This window comes from Scomber japonicus, chromosome 11 (genome assembly GCF_027409825.1).
Source record: "Scomber japonicus isolate fScoJap1 chromosome 11, fScoJap1.pri, whole genome shotgun sequence".
Classification (NCBI taxonomy): Eukaryota; Metazoa; Chordata; class Actinopteri; order Scombriformes; family Scombridae; genus Scomber; species Scomber japonicus.
In genome coordinates, this window is record NC_070588.1 from 18,323,767 (window position 1) to 18,344,856 (window position 21,090).

The 21,090-nt window shown below is 40.6% G+C and overlaps 2 protein-coding genes across 2 annotated transcripts in view; both read right to left on the reverse strand.

Moving 5' to 3' along the window:
* The window catches only part of LOC128367871 (dedicator of cytokinesis protein 9-like), a 75,210-nt gene extending 62,482 nt beyond the window's left edge, over window positions 1-12,728 (reverse strand). Inside the window, exon 1 of the mRNA XM_053328541.1 lies at window positions 12,477-12,728. Within this exon, the coding sequence (XP_053184516.1) occupies window positions 12,477-12,593 (117 nt within the window). The 5' untranslated portion in view covers window positions 12,594-12,728. The remainder of the gene's footprint in view (window positions 1-12,476) is intronic.
* Window positions 12,729-14,918: 2,190 nt separating this feature from the next.
* LOC128367861 (FERM, ARHGEF and pleckstrin domain-containing protein 1-like) overlaps window positions 14,919-21,090 on the reverse strand; it is a 49,605-nt gene continuing 43,433 nt past the window's right edge. Inside the window, exons 21-27 of the mRNA XM_053328529.1 lie at window positions 20,928-21,017; window positions 20,569-20,651; window positions 20,029-20,141; window positions 19,124-19,287; window positions 16,052-16,159; window positions 15,184-15,335; window positions 14,919-15,072 (exon numbers count right to left, since the gene is read on the reverse strand). Of these exons, the coding sequence (XP_053184504.1) occupies window positions 14,991-15,072; window positions 15,184-15,335; window positions 16,052-16,159; window positions 19,124-19,287; window positions 20,029-20,141; window positions 20,569-20,651; window positions 20,928-21,017 (792 nt within the window). The 3' untranslated portion in view covers window positions 14,919-14,990. The remainder of the gene's footprint in view (window positions 15,073-15,183; window positions 15,336-16,051; window positions 16,160-19,123; window positions 19,288-20,028; window positions 20,142-20,568; window positions 20,652-20,927; window positions 21,018-21,090) is intronic.

Sequence of the window (21,090 nt, forward strand, 5' to 3'; positions counted from 1 at the left end):
AAGAAACATAAAAATGTATGATAGCTGCACCATAAAATCAAATCAGAACCTATAAATCCATCTTCAAATTAGTGCAAGAAATGTGTTAGTCAAATAAGGTTTAATTACTTAGGAAAGAATGTTAAAAAAAACTCAAATATGAAACTTTCTGACAAACACAAACAGTTCTGTCATATCTTAAGAGAAAAACAGAAGTTTTCCTGGCTGATCAGATGGGTGCAGTAAATTAAACCCACTGCTACGTGAGAGGGGGATGGTATCCTGAGCCCTGAAAGACTGAGTGGAGACACTAATAGGAGATTAAGTCAGGGATACTGAGCTGTTTGTCTGCCCGCCGCTGAAGAACCAGGATGTGACTCTGCATGTTTATAACACTGATCACCATGCATGCACATTATACAATGTAACGCCTAGCCAGGTGTCAACAATGCACTGTCCAGGCTGCAGGATCACTTTGTTCTCCTTCATCACAAAGTGTGTTTAAGATCAGGCCTTCAGGCACATGGCCATACTGCCTGTCTTCCATAAATTATGGTTTAATAGTTATTGCAAACCTAAGCCCATTTTAACAAAATATGACTAAAAAAAATCTCCTTTCATAGAGGAAATAACACTACATCAATGCCACGGTAATATCAGGAAGACACACACTGCAGTCCCTAAGTCTTTGGTGAATCTGACCACATTGCCATCTAGCTGCAGCCTTTACATACCAAGAGCTTAAAGCTGAACCGGTCATGGCAAACACTGTTTAAAACTAGTCAGACAAAGCACTAACTGAACTGCAAGACTGCTTTGAGACAACTGACACTGAGGCCATAGATAATATCCATGAATAAACCGAGACTGTTAGCCCATATACATCCATGTGGGTGCCCCTCAGGACTATCCAGGTTTGTCCTAATTAGAAACCATGGTTTAATGAAGATGTCTGAGTTAAATTCAGTGAACGCAACATGGCTTTGAACAACTTTTATCCGGTGGTGCTCACATTAGTGCCTATAGAAACTAGTTATACCTGTGACCGCCAATTCTCTTCAGCTTGCTTACCGGGAACACAGCTTGGTGGATGATGCTGTGGATGATGCTCATAAAGACTAATGACAATATCCCAAGTTTCGTTGTTAAAACTGGGTGGAAACAATTAGAGAGTTTAAAAAAACCCTGCATTGCATCACCAATTCAAAGTCTTTAGGGCGGCCCTTCATATTGTCTTTGACAAAGTGTGAGGGGTGTAATTTTGTTTGCAGCCATTCTTGCTAACTAGTGTGCATTTAGAAATCCCCAGACTTCATTAAGCGGAGATCTCCAATGTCTTCTATCCCAAGACTACTCAGCCCTTTAACACATGGACAACCCCAGCACCTACGCCCACATACTCTTTCTGGACTATAGTTCAGCTCTTAACACTGTCTCCCTGCAAAGTTTGTAGCAAGGCTTGCAGATTTGGGGCTGCCCACTCCCAACTGCAAGTGGATTTTAGATTTTCTAACAAGACCTCAGGTGGTTAGGGTGGGACGTATGGTATCAGCAGTGCTGAACATCTGCATGGGGTTCACCAGGGATGCTGCCTGAGACCTAGACTCTCTCTAGACCCTCTACACTCATTATTGCCTTTCCACCCATACACTTACCTATATTTTCAAATTTGCCAATGACACAACCATCCTAGGACTTATCGAGTGAAACACTGAATCACACTACAAGCAGCTGGTGGACAAGATACTCCAGACCAAGGAGCTAATCCTGGATTTCCAGAAGAAAGCTCTCCATCTGCAACCTCTGTGGATAAAAGATACCAAGGTGGAACAGGTCAACAGCTTCATGTTTCTGAACCTGCACATCACCAACAACCAGAGCTGGACAGCAAAATACCTCAAGAAAGTCACTCAAGAAAGCCAGCCTGAACCATCAGCCTCTTATTCAGGCCTACAGGGGAACACTTTTTTTTACTATACATCTTTCATTACCTGTTTTAATGTATGTATCGGTTTTATTTATTATGTGTGTATTTTATTGCATTTTTGATTATTTGACTGAGGGATCTGCACAAGAATTTCAATGTCCATATATGCCCCTATCTGAGCGAATGGCAAATAAAGTCTTGAATCCTGAATTAGAGATAACATTATTTATCCATTCCAGCAAGGGGACACCACATCAGCAGAGTGCACATTTGGTACAATCCTGCCTGCTAATACTAAGTCGCTAAAAAATAAATAGGGAGCAAACAAAAACAAAGCCTCAAGGAGAGCTCTGTCTCTACTGTAAGCACAGGCTTTGACAGAAAACCAAACACTGATTACCAGCATAAGACTTTTGGTTTTCCTCCATATGATTTTTCTGGATGTCTAATATAACAGCAGATGAAGGAATTTTTATAAATGAAGGCCCTTAATCACGTGAACAGAATACATTTGTTTACTGTGGGTAGACAGTGCACAATGAGCGTGTGTCAGCTTTCAAAAAAAAAAAAAAAAAAGAACTCAGTGTTTCATGTAAATTCCTCTTGAATGGGCAGCAATTCATCAAAATTCCTTGTATTTTAAGTGTTGCAGATATTATATCTACAATTTTCACAATCTCTGCTAGAACTGTAGAAGCGTGTTTTATACCTGTCTTTTCCAAAGCCAAGTTTACATCAAAATCCAAAGATGAGATACCTTAAAACTAGCCTGTGCTTGTCCCCGCCCCCTGTAGGCTGTGCCCCTGCTCCTCCCTCCTGCACTAGCCTACAGTGTCAGAGTGAGGAATGCAAACTATGCAGTCGGGCTGGTGAAAAGTCATTGGAATTGATCCCCTCTGGCTGTGGCAGGTCCCATTCACACACTGCACACTGCATGAAACCATAAGAACCTGTGTGTAGGACTGCAGGGATTTTAAACTCTGTTTTAATGAAACGAACAGCATGCACTGAGAAAGAGAAGAAATATCAAAGGGAAGGTTTAACTTCAGGAGGAAATGGTAACTTTTATCTGTTTACTTAAATGATGCATTTAGTCGCCTTTGCTTTGGTGCCTCGGGTGAATTCAAACAAGTACATAAAAAGGCCCTAAACATTGAGGGAAATCCCAGATGAATGATAAGGACATCAGTAGTAACTTTCACTTTCATCTCTGCAGTCTGATAGCAGTCGGATGGGAATGTTAAGTATTTCCCCAAACACTCATGACAGCAGCCCTCAATCTTCAATGCAGAATAAATTAACACTTTCCACACCACCACATCTGACATATGCCTGTCCTCTGCCATAAGTGATACTTGAATTGAAAATGTTAAGATAAATCAGTACTCTCCATTTAAAGACTCTACATCAAAAAATGAGACTAGCTTTGGTATTGGCCAACCAACTGTGTTGTAATCCATCCCTCTGTCACACCACATCCGACAGCATGCTGATCCTGGTGTGATCAGTGTGATGAGTGTGAATGGGAGGTCACTGACCACAGCGAGGCAATTCAAGAGCAGCCACAGGGACAGATAAAGTGTTCAAATCAGATTAACCTGAGAACGGGCTGTTAGCTTGATACTAAACCCAGTGTATGATTTAAAAAAGAAAAAGAACATTTAAAAAACAAATGCAAGTCAGTTTTATCAAATGCCACCCATCATTTTCAAAACATGTCATTGTTTCCAGTATTTTTTCTTTGCTTGGGAAGAACACACGGAAGCGTTCTCCCATAACTAGCGGCATGCTGATATATCTATATCTATATATATATAGCATATATATATATATGCTGGGTGATTGTGTTGCTGTGAAATTGATTATTAAGAGAAGAAGAGGGGTCTATAAAACATGTGTAATAAAATAAACAAGCCAAATTGGCAAAATGTAAAACCAACCTGAGTTTATTAGTTATCAAGGTTAAAAGTTTATATCACAAATCAAACAATTACAGTAGGTCTCTTCAAGTGAAAGAACGAACCTCTACTCTGAAGAGAGGGCAAATTCTATAATTGGCAGTGATTGAAAAATGGAGAAAATGCTATCTATCTGGCGGAAAAAATAATGACAAGGTTATGAGTGTTACCCTACAGTGTACCCTCCAATCACTGCTGTCACGGTAACAGCCGCATTCCCACAATTACAAGTTAATGGTCAGTTACAATGAAGGATGGAAGGGAAAACATTTTTTATAGAAAAATGAAGGAAGCTAAGAGTAAATACACAATGCCTTAAAAGGAAATGTGTTAGTCATTAGTGTTCTCTTTCTAGACATTTCTCCATCAGCCAACATGGACGTGCTGTCCGGTCTTCAGTAAAGAGTGTTATGGTGCTTTTCAGGGCTTAATCCGATTAGCTTAATCTGCAGGCCATTGCATGTGTGCAGTACAACGATTCACATTCGGAGCTTTAGGCTTGACCAGTTTCACCTCTTGGCTAATACTCTGAATGCCCTCTTGCAAAACTAATGAATCAGGGATGGCAAGCAGGGTAGTATCCACCTACACTTGATATATTTTTCTCATTCATTTGCTTGTGGGCTGGGCCATGTAAAAACGTGTTTGTAATGGTGCCATTCATATGAGTCTTTGAAGCAGCTTGAGGCTAGACTTTCTGCCATGCAGGCCTGTACTTCCTCGCAAGGGTCTGATGCAGGGGATCTCAGAAGAAGACACCTTCTATGCAGACTGCAGAATGACTGTTAAGATTTGTTATAGTCTGCTCAACCACGATACAGTTAAATCAAGATGACAGCTGAATACCTTCCCTCTGGACTTGTAGACTGAGCCCTTGTGGACTTCAGTGTTCACCCTTTTCATAGCAAGTCTGTAACACAGGATTTAAGACCTCAGGTGTTTTCATATAGATTAATTTAACTTCCTGACCTTGTAAACTCATTTCAAACTGACCTTTGCCCCTCTAGTTTAACAGATTTTATAAACAAACGCACACCATTAAGGCTGCAGGCTGATGGATATTCTGTGTATGAACAAACCTCACTCCATCAGTAAACTTATACACGGAAACTGAAAAAAAAGTCATCAAAAGTAATAAAAGCCTACAACCCAAGTGCACTCTCTGGTAGTCGGCAGGAAGTCCACTTGATGCTCCTTAGAGACTTGATCGATCCACACACACAGCAACATGCTCAGCGTCAGCATGCTAAAATGCTCACGACAATAATGTTAACAAGCTCATGTTTAGCAGGTATAATGTTTACTACGTTCACCATCTTAATTTAGTATGTTAGCATGCTAACGTTTTTATTTTAGCAATTAGCACTACACACAAAGTACAGCTGAGGCTGATGGGAAGCCACTAGTTTTTCAGGTATTTGTCATGAACTGATCAAACTGGAATTTTGACCTGATGATGACACGAGATGAAAAGTTAGAGGAAATGAATGTCTGTACAAACTTTTATGGCAATCCATCTAATAGTTGTTGGGGCATTTCAGTCAAAACCACAAATGTGAACCTAAGGGTGGTGCAAGAGGAAAAGTGATGGGATCACTAAAGTCAGTCAGATTCATTGTCTGTAGACCATAAATGTCCGTTTGAGATATTATGGCAATCCATCCATAGTTGGTCATATCGGCCAACAACCAAACTGATATTGTTAATCACTGAGCCAAAAATAGAGCACATCCCAACAAAAACTTATTTTATTATGCATGTACAAAGGCTGTTTTTACATTTGTTTGACATGTAAACTGCAATCTTTATTCCATTCGTTCAAATGTACTTCCTTATTAGATTGGATGATGATGACAGCGTTGTTTATCAGATTACAGAGGAATGCAAACTGGATTAACAACATACAGTACCAACTGCAGAGGAAAGAGAAGGCAGAGGAGACTGTGAATCAGCAAGTCTTCCACAGCAGTACTTAGGTGTGTACCCTAGACTCAAAAATAGCAACCTTAATGGCCTGGATGGAGCCAGAGCAGTACTCCACTTGATTACTACTACTAATGATAATGTCCAGCAATCACGGCTTCATAGCAGGATGTAGGCCTCAACAGTGAGATGTGAGAAGACGTTTGATTCATATTGATTCTGAATAGGGTATTCACTGTAGGGTAGAAACACTTTCATCAGAGCACCTTGGTAGCCAAGTGGTTACAGCGCATGCCACATAAAGGCAGCGTCCCTGGTTCTATTCTGGCAAGGATCTATGCTGCTGGTCATCCCCCTCTTTCTCTCCCTGTTTCCTGTTGGCCTCTCTGCCACCTACTAAAATAATAAAAGCAACCCCCCCCCCCCCCAAAAGAAAAATACATACATATACATACATACATACGTACATACACACACACACACACACACACACATATATACACATACACATATCTATCTTAGATGGTGAGTGTAAAGCATGTCCCAGAGCGGTGGCACTTGCTAACAGGAAAACACTCACTGGCCAGGCTCTTAAGCAGGCTCTCTCTGTTATGGTAACCTCCTCTCTTCTCCAAAACAGTCCTGCTCTATCAGGCAGAACACTTTTAAAAGTGAGCCTTGCCCAAAACATCTGTTCAGCCAAAATAAAGCTGCAGGAAACCTGCACTATCTAGGAAAAGACAGGCCCCTTCTCTCCCACAAGAAGATGGAAGACAGGAAGTCATAGGCACTTCCTGTTCAGGCAGGATTGAAAAGATTTTGGAGACTTGTGGTGGCAATGAGCTCTGCTATTCTGAGAAGAAAAAAATAAAATGTCAACAACTCTGACGTTCATCTACACTGGAATGGAAATGGAGATCTAAAATTAGACAATTATGTAACAACCATTAAATTGGTAGACAGATGTCTGTGTGCTGCCACTGCATTAAAAATCAATGAAATGCAGATTACAGGGCACACAGATTTCTGACGGGCAAAATCTTTTAAATATTTCCTTATTTCCCACGTTGAACCAGGAAGTTGTTAAATAATTTCATCATGTGACCACAAACCAAATCTTCTGTTTTGGCTTAAAAGGTCATATATTTAACAATTATTTTGACATGTGGTTACAATACATTCTGGCCCAATGAGGCTGTCCCAAAGAGATAAACCAAGTGCAATTTTAGTCTGTGAAATTTAATCAGTTTTCATTTGCACTGGAACACAATCTGTCTGTCTGGCCACTGGCTGTAGACTAACCAGGGTCAGTCAGGGCTGAATGCAGGAAACCCTTTGAGTTTTCCACTAAGTGCTCTATAAAATCTCAACATTTATGTACTCAGCTTAGGAATTCTCAGCCTCCCACTCAAGAGCCCAGAGTGGCAAATATGGTTTAGATTATAACCACAACTGCCAAGAGCCATGCCCAAACCCAAGCAGACAAATTTTATAGTGAGTTTGATGGGTGTGTTTTATGCCTCAATTTTCCTTGAAGCCTTCGTTCCACAATCCATGTATCACTGCTTATATCTGAATGTTAAAGACTTTAAATGTTTCCACTCCTTTGAGTAACCTTTTACACATTCAGAGCAGTAACTTGACAACATTCAGAGACAATAAAACGCTCATTATACTATATTAACAGATGACAGGTGAAAAGCAGTATGTTTTGTTTGCTGTATCTTCTCATGTCATGGACTGTAGCCAAACCAATTACCAATTAGCATTGTAACCTGTCATCTGAATGTACTGCACCCACAGGGCTTCTGCTCTATTCTAGGAAGGAAGGATGGATCAGGTGCTAAACTTGAACACTATTCTATGTTAGGGCTGCAACTAATGGTTAGTTTCATTTTTTAAAATGTCTGTCAATTACTTTTTTCAATTAATCAATTTGTTTCATAAAACCCCAGAAAACTGTGAAAAATGTTCATTATGATTCCCCTCAGTTCAATGTGATGCCAACAAATATTTTGTTTAATCCAAAACCCCAAAGAGAATCAATCTGCTATGATGTATAACATTGAAAAGCAGCATTTTTCATATTAAACAACTTGGAACCGTCAAGTATTTGGCATTTTTGCTTTATTTTTTTTATCAAAATGGTTGCTAATTAATTTTCTGTTAATTGACAATAATTGTTGCAGCCCCACTAAGGTGCCATCTTTGATTAGTTTTTTTCCCCAAAACACAAATATTTTCTCAATGTTTCATAAAAAGAAGGAAAAAGCAGCAAATGGTCATATTTTAAAACTTCTGAAGCTGATGTGTGTATTTTTTCTTGATAAACACCAACAAATATTGAAATAATCTTCTGTCAACTGACAAATCAGTTAATCAACTTGCTGTTTAAGCTCAAATCAATGTAATTTTCAAAAGGACACAACCTCTTAACAATATGATACCATACTGTATATGACTCGCTATTCAGCAAAATCCATCTTTGAGGAAAATCAACAAACTAGGCGAAATTTTCAAACAAGAGTGAAAAACTCCAGCCGGGCTGCTGACTGTTATGTAACATCATCATGACTATTACTTTCTGTTCCGAGCTGTGTGATTGCGTAGGGCCGAATGGTTTATACATACTGCAGACACACTGAGGTGGTGGAAAGTTTGATTGGGATTATGTAATTTTGTATCAAAGTTTGGGGCTCCTTTAATCCACAGCATGGGACAGAGAGAGAGTCTCTTAGTGGAAGCAGTGGTTACTAGAGCAGCCTCATGTATTATTCACCTGTTCAGAGAACTCATCTGCTCTCCCATCTCTACCTCCCTGGGTTTGTTCTTGTACGATTTACGGTTACAGCTTTTAGTCTGCGTGCTGATACCGGCCTTTTAGGAAGAGAGACAGACAGGCAGAGGAATACAGAAGAGGTCAAGCTGCTTAGGCCGCACAATATAAACAGCCCTGTAATCTGACTGGCTTGGTCCTGCAGCATATGTGACAGCCAGCATCCACTCCACACACGACACTGCAGAGTGTTCGATTTGGTAAAGACTTCCAATAAATGACGTGATGATGGAACATACAAATAATAATACTCACTCACCTAAACTCAGTTGTACGTTAATCTTTAAAATAACAAATCCGGCTCCACAGCATGACAGAACATGACTTAATCCCAGTGAACGATCAAAGGAGGAACTTAAAATGTAAGGTTAACAAAAAGTCCCTGACACACTTGCTATATTTGAAAAGTGCACATAGCACTCAACCACTGGAGGTATTCCCAGGATTCCCACATCTTGGGAAAATGTTCAAAATCTGCAAAAAGCTAAACATCCAATGTCAGCAGGTATGATGCAATCAAGAGGGCAAACGTAAACAGAGAATACAGTCTTTTTTTATCAGGTAAACCAGTTGAAAGTGCCTCTGCTTCTCCTATGCATTGCAGCAGGAGCTCATTACTGGCAATATTTAACTGGAGCAGACACTATCTAAAATGTAGAGCAGTCCCATGGAGCAGGAAGAAGAAGCAGCACAGGTAAGTAGCACAGTTAGTCATCATTTTCACAAGCACAAAGAACCCCAAGAGGCTTAGAGTAACCCCTTAGAGTAACTTGTCAAAGCAATCAAGCCTGCAAATGTGAATCTTTATGTTCTATAATGAAACTGACAAGGCTACACAGAAACCTGTGTGCTCTGTTGATTAACACCAGGTCTGCAATGATATTGGTTGCATACATAAATAGAAAAGTCAGGATAACACAATAAAGCCCATAGACTTAGTCCATTGCGGGGACAGGGGTGTGCAGGGGAGGGGCCAAGATGGCTGATCTGACATGGCAAGAATGACATAAAACCATAAATCAAAACAATAAAACAATACACTCAAGTTGTTCACTATATTAATAACATCAATCTCTACCTCAGTGATTTGTTGAACAATGTGTGGCCCTACTCAGCACTCAGCTAATAACTAACTAATTAAAAACTCTGTACATCAGAGATAAATACATCCATATATCAACATTACTTCACAGCCCCCTGGGTCTGTACATAATAATTAAAATAAATAAGCTACATCAAAACAAACCAATAAAATAAAATATAAAGAGGCAGCCTATTATCAGATATAAAATCCTACTGTAAATAACCTCTCAGCCAATCTTTAAGTGCCAGCTTGAAAACCCCCGAGCTGCTTATGATTTTAAGATTTCCTGGCAGTCTATTCCACAGACTAACATATTACCTCTTTAGCTGCAAAAAAAGTTTAGTGGCAAAAAAGTTAACTTCCCTAGGTTACTCTTAAACCTGTGAGAAACAAAGTGAGAAAGTAAAAGGTATGAAGATAGGCCATTGTACTACGAACAGCAAGCATAGTTGAAACAAGGAAGGACAAGAACTCCTGTCAGGGTCACCACTGCTTTCCTGTCCACATGATCCTGACACATGGTTATATAGCACACAGTCAAGGTGACTGACTCCTTAGCTGCAACTGTATCACCAACAACATTACAACCAGGGGACCTTTTCAGTTTTATCTTTGATCCAAACAATATAGATTCTGTTATTCCTAAATGGAATAGCAGTTTGTTAGTGGTCATCCACCTGCACTCCTGCATGTTGTCCAGAGCACACGTGAGAGTCCCACTGTCCCTTCTACTTGTACAGTGATTGAGTTGCATGTTAGTTGTGTGTGTGCTGGCTATGGGCTGCTAATGGCATTGCTCCAATATAATGACACCCATCTGGTGTACTGCACCCTCAGGTCAAGCACATACTAGGAACATTGTGGATCTAAGTATATCACCATTAGGTGGCAGGCAGTTAGGACTATTGATTACAATTACACAACAGCCCCCCAGCTGGATCATACACTGTATACACTAACTAAACATTTCCAACTGCCATTGATTTGTTATATACCCTTCAGCCAATACACCAATGACATGTGCATGCTGTTGAGTACAGAGCCTCCACAAAACTCTTCACACACTCAACAATTTCTGCTCCAATTCCATGGCAAAGCCAAGGTGGAGAGGCAGCATCCTGTGTCATTTTCAAATTGCATCATCAGCACAACAAATTCAAAGCTAATGACAGCAATCATGGAGCTAATGGTGTTCTCAGTATACCCAAAGTGTGTAGAAACAGAGAGATGGCTCAGCTGAGGGCTCTGGCCTATTACAAGTCTCTCTGCTCTGCACTCTAACAATAAACAAAGAGGCTCCGGTCAGTGTGTGCCTTCGCGAAAATGCACATATTGTTGGGGGACGAAGAGAAGTGCACTTCACTAAGCAGAGAAACTGCTGTGTGACCAGTGGTGACATGCTTGTACTATGTAGTATGTTATAATCTAAATGTGTTTCTGGGCTTTTAAAAAAAGGACAGAAACATTTGTGTTTCAAGTTGAAACAGCATCATGGTGGGAATCAGAATGGGTGACAATCTCCCCTTTATGTCCCTGAAACAGATCCCTCCATTCCTACTGTGGTATTTACATGTTTCATGGAGGAATTAATTACGAGCTGTGTGGACAGCGCTCTTGTGTACAGCCACATTCTTGTCCCACTGAGAAGCACCAGCGAACTCTATACATATGTTTACTTCTACAGCTCACACACTGTATCTGCTCAATACAGTATGTTGACCAACACATGATCTGCTCATACTGCCGAACACACAAAGACAGTCCCGTGCAATGTTTCTACATGTTAGCTCAGTCCTTCTAAGCATGATTATTTCCCAACATACATATTTGTATCCACTTCTGCTCTCCTCCCTCTGGCGTCTCTGGCAGTGCACCAGAGTGAGAATGAATAAATAATATGAAGGTGTGGTTGGATGTCTGGGATCCTGACTCAGGATTCCATTTCCCTGACAGAGAGCCTGGACGGTGTCCGTTTCTGTTACCTAGCAACTTCTTCCAGGAAAGCTGGAACAATCGAGATGGAACACCAAACACCCAACACACTCGTACACAACAAAAGACTTGACTCCTTTCCCCCTCTCGAGTCCCTGGAAAAGTGATACCGAGGGGTAAATGCAGGTCCTCGTCGCCCAGATGTTCCACAAGAAGAGCACGTTTCAAATTCAGCATTATGTCACTATCACTGGACACTTTATAGGCGTGTCTGAGGCATGAAATAGAAGCCACTTGCTTTCCCTTTTGAAGAGGTATTATGTCATTACAGTGCATTCCTATGAAAACCGATGCCATCGCTGACACCAGGTACAAAACACCTTGATCAGGCACTGATTCTTTACAAGCTCTCAAGGAAAGAAGACACTTAAAATAAATTTAACAAGTGAGACTGAAAGTGAATGTTTACAAGAGCCCACAAAGCAGTGTGATTTACTCTATGAACTACAAGCAACAGAGATCCTTGTATAGCTTTTTTACAATCAAGATCACTTTATTTACTCAATGTCCCACTAGTAAACCCTCATTCATTCACAACAAATCATCCTCTTACACATTTACAGGTCAGGGTCACTCATGAGATGACTTGTAGTTTTTCCAACCTCAAAGCCCACATGTGCTCCCACCCAGATGATCTAAAGTCAGCTGACTCGTTGCTAAAAATGTGCATAAAGCAGGTTATCTCCTGCTCCACAGAGGTTTGATGGGAGTGGAGGGGAAAAGAGAAGAAGGAGGAGGAGAAGGGGGAGGAGGAGGGGTATTAAGGTGTGTACTTACAACAAGCACGGACGTCCTGACCACTTCAGAAACACTTTGCCTGAGTTCAGCCGCCGTGCCAGGTTTACCCAAACCCCGCGTAAATTTCCTGGTCTCCGGGTGCACAGGAGTAGCCATCGTTGCGCACCACTTTGCATCAATGGATCCTGTCCACAAGTTATATCAACAAAGTTTAAAGGAAATTCATCACCGGTTTATCCGTCTTTCCGATCCACACTAGTGCGCACCACGAGTTTTCAACTGGGTCATGTTGCGGCGTGGCTGCTGATTCACTCCCACTTCTCGATCTCATACCTTTGAAAAGTCAACGCTTGCCGCATTATTCCGGAGCTCTGTCGTATTCCGTTGTATTTATTGTTGTCATGATAAAGTACTCTCTCGAGGAGTGTTTCATTGGTCGTCCAACGCTAGACAGGAGGTGTATAATCTGGTTGTCTCATTGGCGCACTCCGCCCCTCACCGGTTTAAACGCCCTGCCCACTCCTGACTGGCTGCTGTCGGGCCTGGACTTTGGACAGCAAAAGCACTTTCAGTATGAATGACTGAATCAATATGTTGGATGGAGAAGGAAAGAGCTTATCTTTTAAATTCATAAGACACTATTAACTACTACTACTACTACTACTACTACACACATATATCAGATGTGGTCACTTTTACACAGACATACTTTAATTTCCTGGAGATTTACGCTGACCCCAAGTTTAACAACTGACCCCAAAAATCAGCTTTCAAATCAGGTCTTTTGTCAGTTAATGGGCCCTAAGTCTGAAATTTGTCCCCAAAAGAAGCCTATGACAGACCACACACACTTCTTTACATAAAAGCAACAGGATAGTTAAGTCAAGGTCATGGTGCCTTAAACACTTCAATGTCACTAAAACAGTCAATATGCTTTGATTAACACATATCATTTGATATTGTTTTCTTCACATTTTGTAATAATGTAGGGTTAATGTGACTAAGATTCTCTACATCTAGACTGTATGCACACAGGCGGTGTTGGAAACTCCCTTTTGGATAGTTAGGTTTGAGATCAGTAAACTGATATCATATTTGACCAGTTTGTGCATGCAGGGATAGGCATCGACCTTCTGTTGACATGCAGAGCTAAATGTAGGTGTAGAATTAGTTAATAACATGAATTGATTTTGGTGAGAGGACACTCTGGAGGAAACAGGCTTTATACATTGCTTACTGGTTTAACTGTACATTGGTGATACATTTTATAGAGCACTGTGGTTGTGGCTGACTGACGCCTTGATCAATGCTGCCATCTGTAGGTCAAAGCTATAAATACACTGGAAAGCTGTCACTGTATTTTCAGTGAGCTTGATGTGATGCTGTTAAAACATCATATTCTCAAAAAGAAAGAAATACACAAGCAACACAAATCTAAGTTTGAATTTTCTTTTTTTTATTGCTTTCATTTCCAAAGAGCTCTCTGTTGTCTGGAAAAACGCTGCATATCTGAGCAGAACTGAGGTTTTCCATCTCAAATGCTTCACTGCAAAACCCTGTCAAATGCATATTTCCATTCATTAAGACCCATAAAAAAGATCTAGTATCTGTATACGGGAGCAGCCTAAGTTCAGTGAGGGCAACGGTGCTTGGAACTGAAAGTTTCTATTTAGTTTCACACATAATCTTTAAAGCTTTCAATTACACTTACCTTCATAATACAATGATTATGAACATGTCTCACATTTCCTCATACAGTTAATTTAAAAAAAGAAGCAAAACGTAGATGTATTTATACAACAAAGATCAGCAAATAGAATATTTACTTTACTTGAAATGGCATTAGTGTTGATGGCAGCTCCCCTGGCCACTTACTGATCAATCCTAGGGTTATATCAATAATACAACAAAATAGTTTATATTTTCATCACATTTTTTTTTTGACAAGAACACATTGTGCTGGGCCAGATGTGGACAGAGCATTAACTTTTAAAGGGTGGCCTGTTTGACATGATTTTAAATTTCATGGTATACAGTATAAGAGACACTCCTGGTCTCCAATGTAACAAAATAGCATTAAAAAGTCCAGCACATTGATATAAATCAGTTTGGCACTGAAGTTGCAGGACATTTTCAAAGCAGCTGTTTTCAGTAAAATGAAGTCGACAAAAACTTTATGACAATGCAGTGACAGTTTAACCATTGACGAAAGAATGCTGAATATTTTTATCAACATGTTCCTGCTGTAAAAACAACCAATGACAACATGTAAAACCAGAAAGATAGGAAGTGGTTCAGACCATTAGAAAAACAGTATAAAATGACATCCTTAAAAAGAGGTTTTAGAGTTGAGTAAAAATGCCAAAAATGCAGTCTTTGATGCAGTCTAAACCAGCGGACATGTCACCATTAAAGCATTAAAAAGCACCAAATGTGCATGGACACATGTACAAATGTCCCAGATATGTGTAGAAAGAAAAGCAAAGAGTCCAGGTAACAGGAAGGGCATATGCCACCCAAGTGAGATGGCGTGTGGAAACAAGGTGAGCCAACTCAGTGAGGATGGGACTCTTTGCTGTTCAGGACACGAGCTCGACTGGAGGGGACCGTTGCACTGCGGATGACCTCCATCCACCTGTGGGCAGAGAAAGGCTTTTATTAATCAGTCCTCTGGTATCCAGGACGCAAAAAAACTGCAAATATATCTTAAGAATGTCAATCTGGATGACTGGGGATGGGGACGTACCTTTCAAAAGTGTATTCACTCTCCGATCGGAAGTAGTAGACATGGGACTTGAAATGCAGTTTAAAGACATAGTCCTTGTGGATGTTTTCAGACTCTGATGGGATGGTGACAGAGTAACCCAGCAGAGGGAGGCTGGCGAGTGGATAATCGTCCTGAAGACAAAGTTGAAATAAGAATTCAAATTAAATATATAAAAATAAATCCACAAACAACTGAGATGTACAATGAAGCTACAGTTTAGTAGCATAATAATGTAAACATGTCAAAATAATCATACATTTTTACTGTCTTTAAACATTTTTTAAACTTACAGGTGTGCTTACTTACTTCTGTGTGCTACAAATGTTCAGTTTCTCTTACAGTTGTTCCCTATATCCCTAAAAGTTTCTACACTAGTCTTAAACCTATTTTTTAAACATGCCTCTTGCATTATATTGACCTGTGCAGTTTTGAAATCTTCCACATCTGAATTTTTGAGCCTTTAATAGACAGTGCAGTGGCTGTCTAGATAAGTTGTTCTTTGTAGTATAAAAATAGTTATGTGTTATAATATCATGTATTTCGTGCGACTGAAAAACAATTGAATGTGTCTATAGAAGCTTAAAACTCACAGTATCTATAGCTCAAATACAACCACCAAACATTTTCTCAAGGTAAAAAGGCAGGATGAAAAACTGCATGGGAAAGTGTGTCCACCTCTAATGTAGCAGACAGATTTGAAATTCTGCACATATATGAGATGCTTTTAAGCAGAGGGAAGTGTAAACACTTTGACTGGCGCAGAGTGAGGAGGGATATGAATGTGGGGAAAAGGTTGTGGTGTGTTCCCTGGACAAAAAGCAGGGGGTTGAAAGTGAATGTTTGTCACCTGGTGAGACTTGTAGAAAAACAGGCTGAAGTTCGTGAAGACCACCCAGAGTTTCTGCCAGCCGTTGCTGTTCTTGAACTTCCTCAGTAAGTTTCCTGACAGCTGATTCTACAAATACAAAAGACAGCAAGTTTGAAATCTGCAACTTTATAAATCTGTAAACATCATAAGAGCACTAATAACATACTTGGATCACTAACTGAAAATGTGGAAGAGGGATTCATTAAATTAAAAGATAAGTCCTTCAATATTCCATATTTTTCTCATTGTCAACAAATTCAATGAAAAGACTAAAACTCAACAAAAGATTAAGACTACAAACAAGTACTGCCTGTGTCGTTAATGTCAGGTACAGCATTTGTGTCAGTCTGCCTCCAATGTTGTCTAAAAACTATTAAAAACACCTGATTAGCTATACTAGCACCGGCTGCATGTTCCTTTATTAGGATGAATGTGGAAACTGTAGTTTATTTTGAGTTGACCATATAGACGTTGTCCTGCTTCCAGAAATACTCACTAAAGTGTCACATACTGTATTGTATTAATCTTTGGATGAAAATAGTCCATCCAAAAATACACTATTTACTTCTGTTTGAGAAATATTTGCTAAAGATAGTGTCGAGCCTCTTTAAGTAAGCATTTAATCTCTTGAAAAAAAAGGAAGTTAATTATTTGTGACTTGCTTTCAAAGATTTACGTCTTCAGTGGGAGAGTGCCACAGAAAAGCAGCAATGTCAGAAACTACAACAAGGTGACATCGACACCATGGTTGTTTCATGGCAGTTGTTGACAATCACAAAAATACAGTATATGACCGGTCTTATCCTTTCTATTCTGTACTTTTGGATAAACTTTGAATCTACTGTTGCTAAGCACTTCAATCCCAATGGTTTAAAAGATAGTTATTAAAAAACAGAACCTGCAGTTGTACATTATGTTTAATAATAATTTTGCTTCTACCATGAATTTTAAGCTGTCAATATCATATCTATAAAACCAACCAACAGGTAACTAATCTGAACAGTATGAGGCACCACAGCAACTTTAATTCCATGTTTTATTTCTTTAAAGCACTTTGTAACTCGTCTTCCTACGGTGCAGTTCAAGTAAACACACACACGGGGCCTCTCCTGTCTGCCTGGCTCCTTTACCTCTAGACTCCTGCAGGATTCACTAAAGGAGAGGCTCTGAACACGGTACCAGCAGATAACACAGAGAGGCACTGGTCCCTGGCCACTGGGGGGCCCCACCGAGGGGGCCTTATTCTCACTGACTGGACTAGGGTCCTCTACCACGGAGGAACGCACAGACGCATGGGGAAAAGAGAGGGAGAGACAGAGAGAGAGAGAAAAAACAGACAGGGAGGGAAGGACAGAAACACAGAGACTGAGTAGGTGAAACACAGGCATGCAGTGAAAGGGATAAACACGAAGGTCGGCAGTGTGTCCAGGCAAAGCTGTGAAGAGGACGTGGTTACAACTACAGAGGAAGAGCAGAACTGTTTTGTAGGGAGGCTACATCTACGTACTGCTCCTCTCTATTTACGGACAGTCAGAGACTTCAAGTGCAGGGGAGGAAGAAAAAAGGAAAGAACCACACAGGAAAGCCACAGTTGTGAGTTAAGATAAGGACTGTTAGCCAAAGGAGGGAAAGGTGGGAACAGTATCGTCACAGAGTTTGCAACTAGAGAGAATTAATAGCTTTACTATAAAGTGACTGACTGACTGACTGCAAAACCCCTAAGGACTATCATTTTATGTCTACACGCAATCAAAAGTTGTTGAATTCCTGCTGCAAGAAGCTGCTATTATACATTTAAATTTAAGAAAGTCCTTTTGTGATGAGCTCAGATAATAGAGAAAGAAAATAGAAGAAATTACTTGAGAGCATGCATTGCATTTGCAGCCACATTGTTACAAGGTTTTTAAAAACATACAAGTAAACAGAAAGTGAAGAATGGGCCTTAAAGCCTCTTCGCACCTATTAACTCACAATAGCTAATGTACACTACCAGTCAAAAGTTTTAGAACACCCCAATTTTTACAGTTTTTTGTTGAAAAATATTTTCAAGCTTACCATCTTGGTCTTTTTTCTAAGGTAGTTCTGGCATAGCTTGGACTTATGTTTTGGGTCATTATCTTGCTGTAGGATGAACCCCTGACCAACTACGTGCATACCAGAGGGTACTACATGGCGCTGCAGAATGCAGCCCTAGACCATCATGCTTCCTCCTCCATATTTGACAGTTAATGTCACACAATGAGGAACTATCCTTTCACCTGCTTGACAGGCGAACAAAACTCCTGCATGATGAACAGAATGTTTTAAGTTTTGATTCATCGGTCCATAACACCTTCTGCCAGTCTTCAGTACATTGGTGGTGTTTCATGGCCCAGGCAAGCCTCTTCTTATTCTGACTCTTAGCAATAGCTTTCTTGCTGAAACTGGACCTGTCAAACCTGCAACTCAAAGTCTTCTCTTCACAGTTGAAACTGAGACTTGCTTACTACAACCAATATGAAGCTGTGCTTGAAGCTGTTGTCCTGTGAGCCGCCTATCACGCAAGCTGTTGACTCTCAGAAATTTGTCTTCTGACTGTGTTGTGGCTTTGGGTCTGCCAGACCTCTTCCTTTCAGAGATTCCCCCAGTTTGAGTGCTTTTTGATGGTGAAGGAAACTGTACTCACTGACACCCTGGCTTTCTTCGCAATGTCTCTGTAGGAAAGACCTACATTTTTTGTGTTTTTGTATAATTTTCAGTTTTGGGTAACCTTACTTTTTTTTTTAACCTCTGGCAGTTCACCGCTTACCTTTGTACCATTTCGAGCTATTCATTGGACTTGAACTGCTTGAATTTCAATAAAAAACTGGAAAAATGTGGGTGTTCTAAAACTTTTGACCAGTAGTGTATATATTTAAGCTTAGAAATAAAATAGATACAGTGATGGGAGTGGGATACTGTTCCCACAGACAGATTATTACAGTGAATTAAGATACAGCAAACACTGATAAACAGAAATAGAAAACAACAAGGCGGGGAGGGGCAGGTCTGAGGTTGAGGTTTGGCTGGTACCTCCATAGCTATGCTAAAGTCCACCATGGACACACTGGTGTTCCTGTGCCAGCACACGTGCACCATGGTGTTACCACGGTGAGGGGCGGGCCTCTCCAGGGAGGTGTGTGATGTTGTCATGTCGTCCTCAGACTCCGCCTCCACCGAGGACTCCTCAGGGCATTCTGGGAAAGTCAGGAGGTTGTTACTGCTAGACAATGAGCAGGGTGATGAGGGGAGAAGGCGCTAAAACACAGACAATGTGAGATCATTCACAGATCGATGCAAACCTGTCAGTGAGCATCTTATAATTCATTAAATCAAGCTACAGAAGGGATTAGTCTGTTTCACATTTTTTTAAGTTTTGTATCCCCTTTTCAGGGCAGCAGTACAAATTAATGTTTGTCATAGTAACATGGTTATCATCTTGATTATTTGCCAAACATCAAGAGAGCGGGTCTTATCCATTCAAGAGGGCAGATGCCAGAGGGAGAGAGAGCAGTGCGTTGCTGATAGCGTAACACTTTTCTGGTGCAACCTTGAAGGACGATGAATGATAACCCTCATTCCTTAAATATTTTTGTTTTGTTTCTGTCTGCGTTTACTTGTTAACCAAAATGAACTGAAACCAACACTGAGCTAAGTGCATGACTGACAACAAGAAGAGCATGTCAGTTGGCCCAATCAGGTGATGCTGCGAGGAGCAAATCAAGCTCATCTGGGTTCAGGTAAGGCTTGCGTTCTTTCTTGATTTTGGCAAGTAAAGGCATTCAGTGTATGTTGTGGCCTGTTAATACCTGGCACATCCATGAGGCAAGGTGGAATAAAATCCCCTAGACAGAACAACAAACAATTTCACCACTACTTCCTGTGGTGTGACAAAGTGTACATATCATATTCAGCAGTAGGTTTGTGTAGTAACTTACTGTTGTCATTCAGATTGCTGGTTAGCAGGTCAGATGAAGGCCCATTGCTGGTTTTTGCCATCTCTATCGCCACCTTTATGTCCTCCATCCAGTTCTCCATCTCTGTCAAAGAACTACACGGAGAAGTGCACAAATAGAAAAAATGCTCAGAACATCCCATGTGCAAAACCGTCACAGCAGGAAAGCCGAGTGGTTAGAAACTGTTCTCTTAACATGTGTTTGATCCATGTTTGTCTAGGTGTCACTGCCAAAAGACACTAAGCCAACATCTGCTCATTCATGGAAACTGGATGAGCAAAATGTTAGTTTGAAGACAGAAAAATAAGTAATTTATTGCTTTTTGTTAGTAAAAAAGTGTGAAAGTGATTTTCTAGTAGTGTGTGATTATTTGTGATGACTCAATGGCTTCTGCAGAGAGTGCACGTCTGACAATTTTCAAATGACTCCACACCAAACCCTCCAGAGGAAGCACATAGTCACCCTGAGTTAATTTTAGATCCAGGTACAAAGCCTCCATGGGTTGAAAACTGCTGCTCTTACCTCGCTGCTACCACCACCGACTGCCTCTGTCCAACCAATGTGAAGGCATGAGGCACACCCCACTCATCCTCACTCTCTCTGATCTGGAGGAAGAACACAGAAAAAACATTAGAGAGCAGCGGTATCTAGGACAGCAAGCACCAAAATAGACAGAAAAGGAGAGAAGGAGGGAGGGAGGATGAAAAGACAGTGAGAGAGAAGGAAAAGTAGGGTTGTCCTGAAAATGTGTGTGTCTGTGGGGAGGGGAGGGGGCAGATGTTGAAAGAGCTGTAGTTCAGTCATTTGGTGCAGATTATTTTCAGTAATGACAAACTGGTGACAGCCGTTTCAAACACTTCGTGCTCAAACGAGATACTTACTGTCATGCCATGGAGCGCCAGCTGCCCGTGCACTTTGAACTGATTGGTTGCCGTCATCCCTCGACTCGTGTACAAAATGACGTCATTGAACTATTGCCAGAAAGGCAGAAGAGATGAAAAGGACAAAAAAGGAAAAGGAAAATGTAAATAGACAGTCTTACAA